The 17796-nt window shown below is 57.5% G+C and overlaps 2 protein-coding genes across 3 annotated transcripts in view; both read left to right on the top strand.

Annotated features, from left to right (window-relative positions):
* Positions 1 to 3105: 3105 nt before the first annotated feature.
* Positions 3106 to 10712, top strand: P2RY6 (pyrimidinergic receptor P2Y6). Of its 2 annotated transcripts, none has more exons than XM_041420935.1 (2): positions 3106 to 3153; positions 8500 to 10712. In XM_041420935.1, the coding sequence occupies exon 2, from the start codon at positions 8555 to 8557 to the stop codon at positions 9542 to 9544; it is 990 nt and encodes a 329-aa protein (XP_041276869.1). In that variant the 5' UTR covers positions 3106 to 3153; positions 8500 to 8554; the 3' UTR covers positions 9545 to 10712. The 2 variants fall into 2 exon arrangements, with proteins under 2 accessions (XP_041276869.1, XP_041276870.1); XM_041420936.1 differs by lacking the exon at positions 3106 to 3153 and adding an exon at positions 6675 to 6715.
* Positions 10713 to 13287: 2575 nt separating this feature from the next.
* The window catches only part of ARHGEF17 (Rho guanine nucleotide exchange factor 17), a gene marked incomplete at its 5' end in the record, with an annotated part of 31820 nt that continues 27311 nt past the window's right edge, over positions 13288 to 17796 (top strand). Inside the window, one exon of the mRNA XM_041420897.1 lies at positions 13288 to 16125. Coding sequence (XP_041276831.1) covers positions 13288 to 16125 — 2838 coding nt within the window. The remainder of the gene's footprint in view (positions 16126 to 17796) is intronic.

Here is a 17796-nt window from a genome sequence, read left to right as displayed (position 1 = left end):
CCACCAAAAACATCATCAGTGATGCTGGGCATGAAACAGAGTGTTTTTTCCCCCCCCAAAATAAATGTCCAGTTTGGTTTCCTCTGCAGTGGAAGGAACAGGGAAGTGTGTTTTAAATATTTGCTGTGGTGGTTGGGTGTGATGGACCTACCTGCAGAAAAGGGAGAACCAGCCCAAGACTTGAGCAGATCCCTGCGTTCTCCTGGGAAGCAAATGATCCGTGCTCTGGCTTTGAACTTCTGGAAGGCTTTGCTCCCTCTGGGAGATGCCTCATGCCTTGAAGTTATTTCGGGTTCTCAGGGATCCCCAAGGCCCCATCCTTACAGCCCTTGGCAAGGGAATGGACAAACTGAGTCAACAGTGCTGTATTTAATGGTATTAATGAGGAAATAACTTCAATTGACCTGAAGAATCACTTAAGAAAATACTTTAAATTCCCATTATGGAAATGCACAGACTTGTTGCACAGACTAAAAATTGCACATAGAGGTGGAAAGCTAAGGGTTTTCAGGATAGAGGGCAAGGAGCCAAAGGAGGGATTGTGGCCAACCTGGAGGATTTGATTTCCACTCAGCCATGAAAAGTTCCAGACCCCAGCTCTGTCCTTGAAGAGAGAATGTTGACCACAAATAGTGAAGGTCCAAATTGTGAAGGACCCCTCATGGCACTGGAGGGTGACCAGTTTCTCCACCTCAGAAGTCCAGCAGCGAGAGGACTCATCTGACTTCATTCCAGCTGGCTGCATTGCTCTGGCTGTGGTGAACTCTGGTTGCAGATAAAAAGTGCAGGGCTCCATCAGAGTAGACCTCAGGAGATGAGACTTTCTGCACCAAACACCTTCTCTGCCAAAAATCCAGGTGCTGGGATAGCAGATGGCCATGGGGGAGTCTGGGGTGACCATATCCTCTGAGCTGGTTTAAAAGAGAAAGTTGTCATCAAATGTGACCTCCTCACGAGCAAGCTCAACCAGATCCACCACCCTGGCAGGCTGGAGCTGTCAGGACATGAGAGATTAACTCCATTTCCGTTATAAACAGCTTTTAGATGTAATGAAATTCTTCATGCAAGACATCTCCGGTCTGGTGAGACGCGGTGGAGCCCGAGGCAGAAGGGACCCAGCCTGATCCCTGCATGTCTGTGCTGGGGAACAACCTGAGAGCTCTGAGGAACCTCTCCATGGGGACAGCCAGTGTCTGGTGGTGGGGACACCCCAGCCCCGAGGCCCTCATGAAGCTTCAGCATTTGAAAAATGCTGCTTTTCACCTCCAGGAGGTTTTGCACCCTTCGAAAGACCACGGTCCCAGTTCCAAACTGCCTCCCTGGCCTTGACCACAGAGGCTCCTGTCTACATCCAGCCATGCTGGGATCTGCTGGCAGCTGGAAGGCTGGATACTGCCTGGGAAGGTGCAATTGCCCCTGGGAACAGCAGTGGCAAAGGTCACCTGCACTCAGGAGCTAATGCAGTTACTGGCAACATCCAGCCGGAGGAACAGAAACCAGGGGCTCAGAAACTCAAACCCAGCCACCGTGCCAGGCCTTTTTGCCAAGGATTAATTCACTCCGTCAGACTCCAAGAGGAACTCAGGCTAGTCCCTTTCCCCACTTATTTTTCCCAATGATCCTCTGGTATGAATAAAAAGAAGTATAAAAACAATGCTTTGCTTGAAATCTCTTTTTTTAGACCCAGCTACTGCCTCCAAATTTGCCTCTCCTATCCCTGATCAGCCCTCAAAATGTCTTTTTTGGGGATTTCCCACTAATTCCAGGTGCTCTAGGGCTGGGCTTGTGGCTCAGTGGAGGTGTTTGGAGCTGGCAGGCAGCCAGGAGCCACTATTATATTTTCTGTTTTTTAACACTCCCACCACTATTTACAGTGTCCCCACAGCAGGACAGCCGGCTGTTCACCTTGGGGACCTGCAAGGACACCCTCTGTGCCTGGAGGGAGGATGACATCAGCCTTCCCCAAAGCCAGGGGCAGCACTGGAGGTGGGATCAATGCCCTCACTGGCAGTTTGTGGGGGGGGGGGACGAGTTTCATCCATCCTCAGCTGCATTCCCCGGATGCTTGTGGGAAGTCCTGGGCTCCCCATCTGTGGATGTTGGGCTTGTTTGCACAAGGTGTGTTTTCTGGGGAAAAGCACATTTCTCCCCCATTTTCCTCTCCCTGTGGAGGCTGAGGGAGCGGGGAATTTCACAAGGGCACCGAGCCATCGCCAACCCAGCCCCACAAGCCCGGGCAGCCCCGGGATGTGAGGGATGGCTCCAGCCTGGCTGTGGTTGCAAATATTCATGTTAAATCCTGCCAGAGCCCATCTCTCCCGTGGCCACGCTGCCTGGCTTGGCTGTGGGCTCGTGCCAGGATCAATGAAAGCTTGTGTTGTCCACTGCAGCAGGATCCAGATGCCTCATCCCACTGCACCATCCATTCCATACAGCCCAAACCCTCTCATGGCATATTTGGGTGCCTGCTCAGTGAGGTGACACTGGGGAACCCCCCACATGGAATTCCATCATCTGGGTAATTCCTTCAGTACCTCCTTCCTTTCCACATCCACCGAGACACATCACAAGCCCCCAGAGAGAGAGAGAGCAGAGAATAATTCTGGAGGGCTCCCAGGCAAAGGAAGGGTGAAGCCCATCATCCAGCGGACTCTCAGCATCCCAGTGCTGTTTATGCATCTGCCATTCCATAGCCAGCCCATGCCCCCGGGGTTCTTTGCCTTATTGCTCTTTAATTGCCCTGCTCAGGAAGCGCGGAGCTTTGACCGCCTGGTTAATGAGTACGGGAGGCATCGACCCCTTCGGCTGCGACCCGCTGCCGCAGGGAGACCCCGTCCCCGACACCCAGGGCCAGGACAATCCAGCTGTTCCCTAGGCATCCCACGCTATAAATCCCATTTTTAGGGCCGTTGGAATTCCCCCGAGACCCGCCTGGATACAGATGCTCGCCCATGATCCTAAGCCAGATGTTTTGGGGAGCCCCCCATGCTGGCCCAGCTGTTTCTCCGGCCCGTCCCAGCCCAGCCCAGCTGTGACCCCTCCCCAGCCCCTCCGGGTCCTCCCGCAGGTGCCGCGGGCGGAGCGCGCGGAGCGGGGCGGAGCGCGGCGGCTCCGAGCGCTCCGTGCCGCGGGCTCCCGGCGCATCCCGCTCCGGTAAGTGCCGCGAACGGTGGGAACGGGATCCACCGAGCCGGGCCGGCACGGGACCCAGCTGGGGCAGAGCGAAACGGGCAGGTTGGGACCCTAAAGGGTCAGAGCCAGCCGGGCAGGATGGGATCTTGGTGAACTGGGCAGGATCGGGAGGGATGGGGCTGGAAAGGGCAGGATGGAGCCCTAAGGGGTCAGAGTGAACCCGCTGCCTGCCGGCGCATCCCGCTCTGGTAAGTGCCGCGTACCGGGAGTACGGGACGAGCCGAACCGGGAAAAGGATGGAATTCAACGGGGTGAAGCGGGCAGGGTAGGGCTGGAAGAACGGGATGGGACTGGACCGGACAGGATGGAACCCAACAGGGTTAGAGCCAGCTGGGTAAAATGGGATTGGATCGGACAGAATGGGACTGGAGCGGGTAGGAAAGGACCCCACAGTGTCAGACCCACCCAGGCAGGAAGGGACCCTACAGGGTGAGAGTGAACCCGCTCTTTCCCGGCACATCCCGCTGCCGGTAAGCGCCGCCAGCGGGGAGGGGGGGGTCGGGACAAGCCGAACCGGGAAAGGATGGGATCCGAGCGGGTCAGAGTGAACCGGGCAGGATGGGACTGACAGGACAAGACGGGACCCAACGGGGTCAGACCCAGCTGGGCAGGAGCGGGTCCGAGCGGGTCAGAGTGACCCGGGCAGGGTCAGACCCGAGGGAGCAAGGCTGGACCCGTCAGGATGCGATCCAACGGCGTCAAACCAAACTGGGCAGGATGGGGGCAGGCTGGGCAGGACTGGACCCAAACAGATCGAATTGAACAAGGCAGGATGAGGCGAGAATGCGGTCAGACCCAGAGAACAGCCGTGCTTTGGGATTTGGGGTGATCCCAGAGCCGCTCCGAATGGAAGCTGCCGGGCTTTGCCCTTGGGGAGGTTCGGCAGCTCTTACCATGGAGCAGGGCTCAAAATCCCACCGTGATCCCGCCGGCAGGGCTGGTGCAGGGTGGATTCTCCCCTGTCCCTCTGTTCCCATGGTCTGGGGTGCCTGCATCCCTCAGGCATCCACAGGGATCAGCCCCGTGCCAGAAGTTGTATTGCACATAAATGTGCTTAAATCTTCTCGAGGGACCTGGTTTTCCTTGGCACTTCTGCTGTGGGTGCCAGTAGCCTGGCCTCTACCTTTTATATATATTTAAATGTATTTGTGCATGTATGCATCCAGAGATGTAAATATATTCCTATATATGAGCACGTCTGCATAGACATGTGTGTATAGATGTGTAAATATATTTCTGTATATATGGATGCAGATATGTATCAACATGAGCGTGACTCCATGTGCTCAGGGACATATATTTGTGTGTAGAAGTTTCTGTACATGTGTGTGTATATTCTGTATATGTGAGTGGAGAGATTTATATTTATATATATTTATAAATATGTAATATGTTTGTGTGGAGAGCCATAGATATGGTTGGATGTAGTGAGATACATATGTAGAGAGATGTGCAGAGGTGCATTTATGTATAGAGATATATGTTTCTATTTCTATTTGTATTTATATCTACATGCATAGTGATATAAGCCAGCTGAGACTGGGAAGGCTCATTGCACCTTCCTTATCCCCATCATTCCCTTTCCAGCAGGGAGTCATAGCCCAGGTTGCCCAGAGCCTCCTTGAGGTGCTGATTTATGATGAGGCACCAAATTGTGGGAAGATGAATGTGCACACCCAAGGACAGAGTGGCTCTGCCACCACCCTGTGCCAAACAACCCATGTTTAGTACCTCAAAATTCCTACTGTTGTCCCAATTTTTCCACATTGTTCCATGCTGAGGCTTCACTAAATGGAGAGTTCCCTTAAAACATCCAAGCCTGGCTGCCCACTGGGCAGATGGGCACCTGAGGATATTTTGGCCCCAGCCAGGAGATGTTTGGGGATAAGGACGTGGTGGCTTTGGCCAAGTGACCTGCAGGATGGAGCATCCCCCTTTTCATGCTCTTTGAAATTTGCTGAGCTGGAGCTTTCACTTCCACCCAGCCCAGACTGCCAGCCCTGCCAGCCAGCCACAGAGACCAGGATGGGAAAGATAAACCACAGAGGAAGATTTCCAAGGGACAAAGCCTTCCCCACATCCTATTCCAGGGCAGCAACATCCTAAAGCTTTCCCCACATATCCAGCTCACAGAATCCCCCTCCAAGTCAATAGCAGGGCATTAATTAAAGCTAATTCCACTGGAGAAGAGCTTGGTTTGAAAGCAAAGAGGTTGGAGGGGCACGTGCAGGGGGAAGCTCGCGGCTGTGGGTGATTATTTTTAATCTCTTCCCCATCTGGCCACAGAAGCAGCTCCACTTCTCTTTCCTGATCCTTGTTCCTCCTCTGCAGGCACCTGAAACCTCTGGGATGAGGGTTGACCCCATCCTGACCCTTCCCAACACCACAGGCATCCCTTTTTTCCTCCCTAAAAGTCTCATTTCCCAATGGATTTCAGCCAGTGCCCATCACTGTGGTGGCAGGGTGCCAGCTCCTATGGATTCAGGAGGTGCCAGCCCCATCACCCCAAGAGCTGGCAGGGATTCCCATTATGGGGTTTTGGGGTGAGAAAAGGGACTTTTGGGATAATCCACCCCAAGAGACAAGGAGGTGGGAACATGCCCTGGGCACAGAAATTGGTTGAGGCTGAGGGTCTCAGTGTGGTTTCATTAACTGGTTTCATTAACTGGTTTCATTAATTGGTGCTGGCAGACTGTGACTGGGGGTTCTGGGCAGCTGCAGCCCCTGGATACATTTGGGGTGGGGATTCTCCAGTGCCTCACCTTTCCCTGGGAACAGAAGGGATTTTTCCTCCTCTCCTCCAGCTTTCCCATCCCTCCAAACCCAGCAGCAGGGGGGTTCAGTGCTGTTTCCCTCTTACAAAGAGGGTTTTCTTCCTCATTTGCCATTTTTTGGGGGGATACCTTCTTTTTTTGGCTGCTCTTCCTTTTTTTTGGGTGCCCTCCCTGACTGAAGGCCTAGGTAGCCTTGGGATGGCCCTCAGCAATGCCCTGCCAACACCTCCAAGGGGTGTTTTTGGGGAAAAATGTGTTGGAAAAGGGTGTAGACCACACTGGTGCACTTCAACCTAAGTGCCTCAGTTTCCCTTGTTTTACCGCAGCACCGGCACAGCTGGAGCATCTTCTTCCTCTTGGTGCCACAGTGCCAGGGGAATTCCCTGTTCCCAGCATCTGCCCACACTTGGAAGGAGCCAAATATGAGGGAAATGAGGAAAAAATGGAGGAAGGGAGGCCAAAAAATGAGGGGAAAAATTCAAAAAAGTACAGAAAAGACCAAATAACCCTGAGCCAGCCACATCCTGGCACCTTCAGGCAGGAGCATCCCCTGCCCTGCTGGCATCTGTGCCGTGCCAGAGGCATGCAGTGCCAGGCAGAGCCATTCCTGCCAGCTGGGTTTCTGTTCCCCGTTCCCCTGGGCTGAAAGAGGAAAGGGAAGTGTTGCTCAATGGGGCGAGCACAGCACCCACAGATGTGCCAAGGGCTGGCAGAGCAGCGGGTCCCAGCACCCCGGGGCACCCCAAGAGGTAAGAGGCACTCCCAGGCCCCCCAGGACCCCTCTTCCCAACCACCTTGTCCCCAGTGTCCTTGGTGGGGACGCTGGGGGGTGGCAGAGGTTCCTGTGGGTGTTGCCCCGACTTGGGTCCTGGGGGAGCTTTGTGGGGAGCCAGGGGATGGGAAAGTTCACAGCCTTGGAGCATTTATTAGCTTGGAGGTGGGTGTTGGGAGTGCCTGGAGCTGGGGTGACAATGGGGTGACAGTGGAGTGACAGTGGGATGCAGGGGGGCTCAGCAGGGTTTAGGGGGCACTGGGTGTGCAGTGAGGTGACAGAGGGAGTCAAATAGGGTGTGATGGGACAAACGGGGCTGCAGGGGGACTCAGCAGGGTACCAGGGGACAGGAGGTAGGTGCAGCAGCCAGGGGACTGATTCACAAGCCCCAAAATCGTGTCCCCAACACTGACACCATGGCTGGGCTGTGCTCTGGGGACTGCTGAATCCCCAGACAGATGAAATGGGGGGGTACAAGCTGACAGGCTGGTCCCTGGGCTCTTTTGCCTCTCTCTCTGGTGCCCTGTGCCCCTTGCTCCTGGCTGGAGCTTGGGCACCTCCTCCCTGCCTCAGTTTCCCCTTCCCAGGGGCCACCCTCTTCCAGGCAGGTTTGTGCCCAGGGCAGCAGGGGGAAGCGGGGGCTGTGCCTCCTGCCAGGGCTGCAGCCGGGGCAGGGCAGGGCAGAGAGGAGGGGAAGGAGGAGAAGCGGGACCTGCTGCACCCACGGGCGGAGCGGCGGCAGCTGCCGGCTGGGGCAGGGGGCTCATGCGGCTGTGCCACGCTGCTCTCAGCCTCCGGGGACAGCAGATGTCCTCCCCCTGCTCAGAGCAGCCCGGAGGACGCTGGGTGGGCTCTCTGAAAAGCCCTGGGGTCCTTGTCACCGTGCTAAGTGCGGGTTGCGAGTGCCCGCGGGGGTCGCGCTGGGCTCCGTGCGGGTGGCAGTCCCGGCTGAGCCCGGCTGGCTGCAGGGCTTTGGCACCCCCTGCAGAGGCGCAGGAAGCCGTGCCGCCGGCCACCCGAGCATCCTGCCGCAATTTCCTCTGCCGGAGGGGGCTGACAGCGGCTCGGCCTCGTGCAAACCTTTCTGTGCGGGATAAGTGCTTTGGGAAGTGGAGCTGGGATGGTGGCAAGTGTGGCTACCGCTGTGCTGTGCGGTCCCGCTCACTCTGATAAATCCATCACTGTGGCTTAGAAACGTGGAATCATAGGAGGGTCTGGGATGGAAGTGAACTTAAAGATTCATTCCAAACCCCTGCCATGGGCAGAGACACATCACACTAGCCCAGGGTGCTCCAAACCCTGTCCAACCTGGCCTTGGACATTTCCAGGGGTGCCACAGTTTCTCTGGGTAGCCCAGCACTCCCAGAGCAGAGGGGCTCCTTTGGGGCAGGTTTGTGGCCTCCTCTGGGCTCTCTCCAGCAGCTCCAGGTGCTGCTGCTGTGTCCCCAGGGCTGGGGCAGCTCTGCAGGTGGGGTCTCACCTGGGCTCAGGGGCAGAAGGGCAGAATCCCCTCCCCTGCTGCCCACGCTGGGGGATCAGCCCAGGGCAGGGGGGGTTGCACATGACTGCACATGGTTGGGTCATGTCCAGCTTCCCATCCACCAAATCATCCTCAGGGCTGCTCTCCATCCCTTCATCCCCCAGCCTGTGTGCATACTGGGGCTTTCCCCAACCCACAGAACACCAGTCCAGATTCACCCTGTGAGGGCGTATGTGACACCACGCAGACGAGTCACCAGCTGTCCCCTCTGACATTCACAGGTGCTGAGGAGGGGCCGAGCCAGCAGAGAGGACACTGACGGCTGGGAACACCACCATGGCCAACCTGACAGCCACGAGCACCGGGAGGAACTCGTGCACCTACCACGAGGAGTTCAAGCAGGTGCTGCTGCCCCTGGTGTACTCGGTGGTGTTCGTGGTGGGGCTGCCCCTCAACGCCGTGGTCATCGGGCAGATCTGGCTGGCGCGGAAGGCGCTGAGCCGCACCACCATCTACATGCTCAACCTGGCCGTGGCCGACCTGCTCTACGTCTGCTCCCTGCCTCTCCTCATCTACAACTACACCCAGAAGGACTACTGGCCTTTCGGGGACTTCACCTGCAAATTCGTGCGCTTCCAGTTCTACACCAACCTGCACAGCAGCATCTTCTTCCTCACCTGCATCAGCGTCCAGCGCTACCTGGGCATCTGCCACCCCTTGGCCTCGTGGCACAAGAAGAAGGGCAAGAAGCTGACGTGGCTGGTGTGCGCGGCCGTGTGGTTCATCGTCATCGCCCAGTGCCTGCCCACCTTCGTCTTCGCCTCCACGGGCACGCAGAGGAACCGCACGGTCTGCTACGACCTGAGCGCGCCCGACCGCTCCGCCGCCTACTTCCCCTACGGCATCACCCTCACCTTCACCGGCTTCCTGCTGCCCTTCGCGGCCATCCTGGCCTGCTACTGCAGCATGGCCCGCATCCTGTGCCAGAAGGACGAGCTGATCGGCCTGGCCGTGCACAAGAGGAAGGACAAAGCCGTGCGTATGGTCATCATCGTGGTCATCGTCTTCTCCATCAGCTTCTTCCCCTTCCACCTCACCAAGACCATCTACCTGATCGTCCGCTCCTCGCCCGCCCTGCCCTGCCCGGCCCTGCAGGCCTTCGCCATTGCCTACAAGTGCACGCGGCCCTTCGCCAGCATGAACAGCGTGCTCGACCCCATCCTCTTCTACTTCACGCAGCGCAAGTTCCGCGAGAGCACCCGCTACCTCCTCGACAAGGTGAGCTCCAAGTGGCGGCATGACCACTGCGTCACCTACGGCTCCTAGGCGAGGAGGAGGCCACCTCGGTGCCACCGAGGCACAGGACATTTCGGCTCTAAGCTCCACGGAGCAGAGATGGCTTCACCAGGAACACGCTGGAGGAGAGGAGGATGGCATCTCCCAAGCTGTAAGCACTTTCAGCCCATCTGCAGCCGGGTGATGGATCCATGGTGATCCACCTCCATCCAGCGGCGCAGTGTTAACCCCATCACAGATCCAGTGTTCTCTCTCTTACTCACTTGGAGCAGCTCAGCACCTTGGTGGTCAAGCCACCAATGCACTAGAAATCCACTGGTGCCATGAGAACAAGATGGAGATCCATGGAGGACACATCCCTGGCTCAGGATGAGCTGCTGGGGGATGATTTGTCCCCATACTCAATTAAAAATTCCCTGATGGGGACAGCATGAAGGCTGGGAAGGGTTTGGTTCAGCCCACACCATGGGGCCATGTGCTCCTCCAGCTCAAGATCAGTGTCACAGGTGGTTTTAGTAAAACATCTTTTTTGGGACATCCCTATATCCCAGTGCCTGGAATGAGGCCACACCAGTAAGAAACACAAGCTCACTGGTATTGCTGGTGCTGCAAAATGGTGGAGGAGCACTCCTGGACAGACTGGGAAGATGGAAAGGGGGCATCAGGGCAACTGGAACACCCGTGCTGGATTTCCCACTGAAGCCATGACCATGGGCTGGGTTAGGCACAAGCTAGCAGCATTGTCACCTGCCTGGTGGCCTTCACCTGAATCCTGCTTAGCCCAGCACCCCAAATCTGGCCCATGCTGGTGTCAGTGGCGCCCTGCTGTCATCTCCTAACCAGGATCCACCACAATCAGAGCCAGCACACATGGACACAACACCCAGAGCTGGAAGATGCATTCCACAGCGAGCTACTCAGTGTCCTGGCCACGTCACCATACATCCCACAGCTGGCTTGGCCTCTCCATGGGGTTGGGACTTGAGCTGTGCTCCCCCAGCCTCTGTTGGGATGCTGCTCCCTCACAGCAAGGAGGGATTTGCGAGGTGGATGCCCCACTCATCGCTCTGCGAGTCTTCTCTAACATATAGGATGTATAGAATTAACTCCCTGCTCTCTCTCAGATGGGTGTATACACCCACTGTATGTACAGACATAGAATATATCCGAGCAGAGGGAGGTTTGTGGCCCAGCCCAAGCTCTGCACTGCAGAAATTCTCTGCCTGAACACGGTATATGTATCTATAGTGTATATATATAAATATATATGTGGATGACTGCATTTTTCATGCCTGCTTATAATAATTACACCTAAGTGGATTGAAGCAATTTGCTTCCAATCTCCAGGGTTGAGCACCCCTCCAGCTTGGCTGCCTGCAGCTGGCCAAGCGTGCAGCTCCATCCTGACTTGCTCCCTGCAGGTACCCAGATTGTCCTCAGGTACCACCACCCATCCATGCTGGCAGTCCCACTGTGTGTCCTTGCTGTCATGAGGATGGGGAGGGTGTCCAGAGTGGTCACAGGCTCTCAGATGATGCTCAGAGGTCTCAGCATCACGGCTGGGCTGGGACAGAGAGGGATCCTGCAGCAGCATTAGCTCAAACCACCTGGTTTTGCAGGAGCTGCGTCCCTGTCCTGACGGTGACAATGACTCTGGGTTGGGGCACAGAATGTGACAGAGGAGGCAAAGGCAGCCCCGTGCTTTCCCTTGGCCTCATCCACGCCAAAATCCCCTCTGATGAATCTCTGGGGTCCTGCAATGGAAGGGCAAAGTGCTGGGGGGCTGCGAGAGCGGTGGCTGGAGGGACAAGCCCAGCCTGGTGTCCCCATCTCTTCCCAGACAGGAGGAAGGTGACGGAGTGGGAGGGCCGGGCCACGCCATCCGGACCCAGGAGAGGGCGCAAAATATTTAGATTTGGAGAAATCCGGCTGATCTGTGGGTGTCCACCTGGCTCCAGGGAGGGAGGGAGGAGCCCTACAGCATCAGAGCACCCAGCGCCTGGATAGGACCCACGGGAGGAGGTGGCTGGAAAAATAGAACCACAATAAAGCTCTGAGGGGGGAAAAAAATTTAATCAGCTTCCCAAAGTCTGGTGGTGGCTGCAAGGGCTGCATGGGCTCGGGTGGTAACATCCAACAAACTCAGGATGATGTTCCCGATACTGGAATCACTAGTTTGGAATGTTTTTGGAGAAAAGGGGACACACAGAGCTCTCTTTGGATCTCGATATGTCCTGCCCTGCCGTGTCAGCACTTCCCATGGCACCACCAGGCCTGGAAGTGATGGGAATAAAGGGATGCCTTAGAAATGGGGTGAATGCTTCAGCAAACCTCTTTTGCTTGCCAGATGCTCAAAGCCAGCAGCTGAGGAACAGCTCCCACAGAACCGAGCGGGGATGAAATACATAATTGCATCATTCTCATAAAATCTGCCCAAAATGCCACCTGGGGGGGAGGGGGGAGGACATTGTGGGGACATCATCCTTGCAGCCAGGAGACACCCAGGCCTGGGGGAAGCAGGGAAGCAGGGAGAGGGGTGGGAAGGGAGAGCCAGGGGAGGAAGACTTGCTGGGCTGGAGCATCTCATGGCATCGCTGTGGGTGCTTTTTAGGCCCCAAAAAATGCATTTACAGGAGGTGTTGGATTTTTCCCCCCCTTTTTTGTGCCTTGGGGTCAGAGCCAGAAATATCTTCTACATGGCCAGAACACCTCTGCAGCCCCATCCACGTCTCCAAGGCCACAGCTCACCCACCAGCCGTCCCAGCCACCTTCATTTTTCACATCCCCGGCGATAAATCTGCTGTCTTGGGGGGAAAAAAGGGTTATAGGCTTCAAATAGCAAGCGCTGACAAGCGCTGCTGAAAACCCACGAGAAAGTCTGTTCACGGGGCAGTGCTTCCCTGCAGAGCTTTGCAAGCTGGGAACAAGGTGTTCTCTCCTCCCCGAGATGAGCAGCAAAGCAGGGTCTGGAGGAATCTGCTGTAATGGGAAGAATCTTTCACTGGCACTCACATTTTTGGTTGTTTGTCCTGTTTCCCCCTAAAAAGGAAAAGCTGGGAAGGGATGGAAGGAATTGCAGAGTGGTTCGGGTTAGGAAGGATCTTAAAGACCACCTAATCCCAACACCCTGCCATGGGCAGGGACACCTTCCATTAGCCCAGGTGGCTCCAAGCCCTGTCCAGCCTGGCCTTTTACATTTCCTTTTACATTTCCAGGGATCCAGAGGCAGCCACAGCTGCTCTGGGCACCCTGTGCCAGGGACTCACCACCCTCACAGGGAAGAATTTCTGCCTAATATGCCACTTAAGTCTCCCCTATTTTAATTTAAAGCTGTCCCCCGCCTCATCCTACCAATATCTGCCCATGTAAAAAGTTGCTCTCCCACTTTTTGATAAGCCACTTTATAAAAGGGAAAGGGGATGAAGGATGCTGGGGGCGGGGGGGGGGTGTGGAAGAAAGGATGCAGGGGGTAAGGAAGGATGCGGGAAGGGGGTGAAAGATGCAGGGGTTGCGAGGTGCTGCTGCTTAGCCTGGGAGTGAGAGGGCAGCTCCAAAGCCGCCTTCCTCTCCCCCCTCCCCCCCAAAGGAAAAAAAAAAAAAAAAAAAAAAAAAAAAAAGAAAAATTAAATAAATAATTTTTTTGAAGGGAGCAAAACTTCAACCCTCCCCCTCTGCGGGAGCAAACCCCGCCTCCGGGGAGGAAAGTTTATTTGAATGCAACAAATAAAAAAGCAGGGGGTGAGGGAGGAGGAAAAGCCAAAAAAAAAAAAAAAAAATTCTTCTTCCCGGGTAGGAAAGTTTCAGCGCCGATCGCGGAGCAACAACCGGGCCGGGCTTTTGGCAGCCTGGCCCCGTCGGTACGGCAGCTTTCGCTTCGTTTCACCGAGCCGGAGCCGACGGGCCCGGTTCATGCCGGGGCTCAGCCGCCGTCCCCGGCTCCACCGCCGCCCCCGCCGCCGCCGCCGTCGCCGCCGGGCCCGGGGTTAAACGCGGAGCCGCCGCGCTGGCCCAGCGTCCCGGCGATGCGGAAACTCTTCGGGGAAAGCTGCCGGCAGCCGACGGCGGCCGCCGGGAATGGGATGGGGAACGGCAGCGGGAGTGGGAGCGGGAGCGCCCGCGGAGCTCCCCCGCCGCCTCCGCCCCGCAGCCGCGTCCCGCACCCGGCGCTCCGCTCTCCCCGCGGAGCTCCGCCGGAGCCCGGCCCGCATTCCTGGCATAACTCGACTCGACCGCAACCACCCTCCTCCTCCCCATCACCCCGCTCCAACGGGGACGATGAAGCCGCGGCGGCCCGTTCTCCCCGCGCTTCATCGGGCAGCGAAGGCGAAGGGCAGAGCGCTGCCCTCCGGCCCCGCGCCGCACGGAAGAAGAAGAAGGAGGGCACGGCGGATGGCGATGCCGAGGCCGAAGGCTGCGCTAGGGTGGTCCCCCGCCACCCGCTGCCCATGGTGGCCCGCGTCTCCAAGGTGAACATCCTGCCCTTCGGCAGCCCCGGCGGGTCACGCAGCAGCAGTCGTTATTCCAGCACGGAGACGCTGAAGGAAGAGGAGCAGTTTGGAGTCTGCTGGCCCAGCCAAGGACGGACTCTCCAGGCAGGTTATGGTATCTATCGATCGCCCAGTTTCGGGGCCAGCGATGGCCTGGCGTGGGGACAGCCGGGGGTCCGCGTCCGCCCCAAGCTGCCCCAGAGCGTGGCCAAGGCGAAACCGGACTATGGGAGCGAGAGCCTGCACCAGCCAGGGCTGGAAGGGGAGCGGGCCAAGCACCGCAAGTCCTTGTCCAACCCCGACATTGCCACCGAGACCCTGACTCTGCTCAGCTTCCTCAAATCAGACCTCTCGGAGCTGAAGGTGAAGAAGAAAGGGGTGAGGATCGGCCTTGACGTGGGCTCTGATGGATGCTCCAGCAGTGCCAGCCCCTCTCCAGGCGGCTGCGGTGCCGCTCATCCCCAAAACCGCTGGGCGTCGGGCGAGCGGCCAACGCTCAAGGACCTCACGGCCACTTTGCGTCGTGCCAAGTCCTTCACCTGCTCCGAAAAATCCGGGACACGACGGCTTTTCCTGCAGAGCACCATGAAGCAGAGCTCCTCCGAGCTCCTTCTGGCCTCTGCGGACAGCCAGGACCGGGTGGTTCCAGGTGGGGGACAGCAAGGGGACGAGGATCCTCTCCCCATGGTCATCCAGGACCAGTACATCCAGGAGGCGAGGCAGGTGTTTGAGAAGATCAGCAGGATGGGTTCCCAGCAGGACTACGGCTTTTCCGCCGAGCAGAAGGACAGTGGAGGTGTGGAGGGCGCTGAGGTGGTGGCACCGACGACGGGGACGACAGACGTGACCCTTCGGGGACAGGTGGAGAGCACGCGGTGTTTGAAGGACGTGGAGCTGGAGGAGAACCTCGTGCACAGTAAATCCGTGGAGGAGCTGTCGGGTCACGAGTCGAGCGTGACGGACGAGGGCATCGTCACGGAGCCGGAGCCCGTGGGGATGCCCTTCCAAGACCTGCACAAAGCTGTGGACGGCTGGATGCTGCCCAGTGCCGGGCCGGCAGCGGGTGACTCCGACACGCCGCTGCCCGCTCACCCGACGGCGGCGGTGGAAGACCTTCCAGCTGGCAAACCCGAGACGCCGAGCACCCCCGGCAGCCTGCGGCGCCGACGTAAGTTCCCGTCAGCGGGCGCCAATGGGATGGAGGGCGGCAGCGAGGGTGGCACCGAGCCCTACCGCTCCCTCAGCGACCCCATGCCTCACCGGAGACGCTCGGTGGCGGAGGAGGCGAAGAATTTCTCCGTCGACAGCAACCTGCTGGGCTCGCTGAGCGCCAAGGCGGGCATCCCCCAGCCCGCCGCCATCGCGGGCAGCGCGGGCAGTGCGGGCAGCGACCTGTCCCTGGGCAGCGATGGGCCCCGGGACTACAGCAGCCTCATCCGCACCATCGTCAGCCAGCCCGGCGCCATGGCCAAGCTGGGCGATGACAAGGCCAACGGCAAGACCATCAAGAAGAAGTCGCTGAGTGACCCCAGCCGCCGCGGCGAGCTGTCACCTGGCGCCTTCGAGGGTCCCGGCGAGGCCATCAGCGAGCTGGAGCCCAGCATTCCCCCGTCCAGCAGCGAGCCCATCCTCTCGGCACAGCCGGCAGCACCGGGCGCCGGCCGCGGCTACGGCTTTGACCCCAAGCTGGCCGACGTGCTGTCCCCGCGCATCGCCCGCCGCAGCTCCAAGAAGCGCTCCAACCGCGCGGCTCACCAGGAGAACCAGCCACCCCCCGCGCCCGCCGTCCTCGCCAAGAGCCGCCCGGCCACCAAGCACGTCCGTCACACCAGCGAGCCCGCCACCTTCGTCCCCATCACCGTCCCCGAGCCGCTCGTCCCCTCCGGCCACCACGGCCACCTCCCTGCGCCGGCTGCCGGCCGCTCACCTGGAAAACCCTTCCCAGCCCTCCAGCCTCCTTCGCTGGAGGATGTCACCAAGCGGTACATGCTGGCCCTCAACTCAGGTGACACGTCCCCCAGTCCTGGGGATGGACCCCGCTCGCCGCCCGCTGCCCCACCGCCCCGGCTGCCCCGGTGCTCGCGGCTGCCCGAGGAGCACGGCCCCAGGACCAAGCCACAGGTGGTAAGTGCCCATCCATCCTACAAGCACCTTTGTTTCATGGGGTGCACCGCCCACCCAAAGCACTGGTGGCCTTGGGGTCTGTCATGTGTCCCTTGTGGTGGACAAGTTCCCGTCTGCAGAGGCACTGCTGGATGGCCAAGAGCCCTCCCAGCCCTTTCCGGTGGTCCCCAGGGGATGAGCTCTTGTTTGCTGGGGAAACCTCCCTGATGAAAAGTCAATTTTTGGGTGGGGAAAAGCAGTTTTCAGGTTAAATAGCACCAAGTTGTGGTGGAAGAGGGTTTTAGAAATGTATTATGATTATATATAACATCTCTCAATGGTGCTACATAAGGTACTGATAAATTGACCATCCCTGAGATGCTGAACCAAAAATTGCCTTTTCCTTGGCTGGGAAGGCTGGGAAACAATCCTTCTGCTTGGGAATCCAAATGTTACACCCCTTACTGAGCAAAACTGCGTTTTCCTCCCCAAAAAACCCACCATCCCTCTACTTGGGATCATGAGCATTGCCACGCTGGTGCGTGGGAAGAAGGGGATAAAATATTTTTGTGCGTGCACTGAATATTTGATCGGTGAAAGTTTGATCCTCACTGGGGAAGAACTGGTGCAGTCTGGGGGATGTGAAGGTGCTCTGCTCACCCTGAAGCACAGCTGCCTGCTTTGGGATCTCTCCTGGGATGGGTTTTTGGCATCGCTGGCTCCTTGGCTGTTGTTTGAACATGGTCTTGGGTTCCCATCACTCCGGGTGTTTGTGCCGGGAAGGGCTTGGAAGCATCACCTCCTGCTGCGGCACAGCAGTGCCAGCACCCACGGGGCTTTTAATAGCTCTGGGAGAAGCCCAGAAATACCCGTTCCCGCGGGGGATCTGCCGAGAGCTCGCAGGAATGATGCTGGCAGGGCTCTCTCCCCTGCTCCAAACTGATTTCAGAGGATGGGCTGGACCATTCCCTTCCAGCAGCGCCGGCAGCCAAGCGTGAAGTCCCTGGGGCTGAGCCTGGCGGTGTAACCCTTGCTGGCCAGGGCAGAGCCACGTGGAGAGAGGCTGCTTTTCTTTGGATCCTCCCAAAATCCCCCATCATCTTCACCCCAGGGTATTCTCTTGGGATCTGGCATCCTCCTCGTAGGATATTCTGGTGTGATCCAGCAGCCCTGCAGCACTGTCATCCCCAGGAGGTCCTCCTGGGGTCTGGCATCCCCACAGCATCATTCCCCCATTCTCTTGGAATACGTCATCCCTGCAGCAACATTCCCCTCAAAATATTCTCCAGGGATTTCTGCTTCCCATCCAGTTCCTTCTCCTGTTGTTGTCCCCACAGCCAGGCAGCAACTGTTGGTGGCTGAGAACAGGGATGGCCACTCTTGGCCACTGTGTGAAACATCCTTGAGGATGTTTTGGGTGAATCTGGGGGGAACTTGGCAGCATTTTTTGCCTGATGGAACAGTTTAGGTTAATTTTTTGTCTTCTCCGGTCGTGGGCTGAAAAGTGCTATGAAACCATTGAGCATTATAATTAAAATGGGTTAATGAGGAACCTCCTGGAGCTTTGGCTGGTGCCGCCGTGGGGACATTGGCAGGTCCCCAAGAGGAGGCTGTGCACCTAGTGGCATTTCTAAATAATTAATATGTTTACTTTATATAATATATGGTTTATCTCAATAATTTATGGAGAGA

Source organism: Onychostruthus taczanowskii, unplaced genomic scaffold (assembly GCF_017590055.1).
Source record: "Onychostruthus taczanowskii isolate IOZ18803 unplaced genomic scaffold, ASM1759005v1 scaffold67, whole genome shotgun sequence".
Taxonomy (NCBI): domain Eukaryota; kingdom Metazoa; phylum Chordata; class Aves; order Passeriformes; family Passeridae; genus Onychostruthus; species Onychostruthus taczanowskii.
This window is presented reverse-complemented; position numbering and strand designations above follow the sequence as displayed.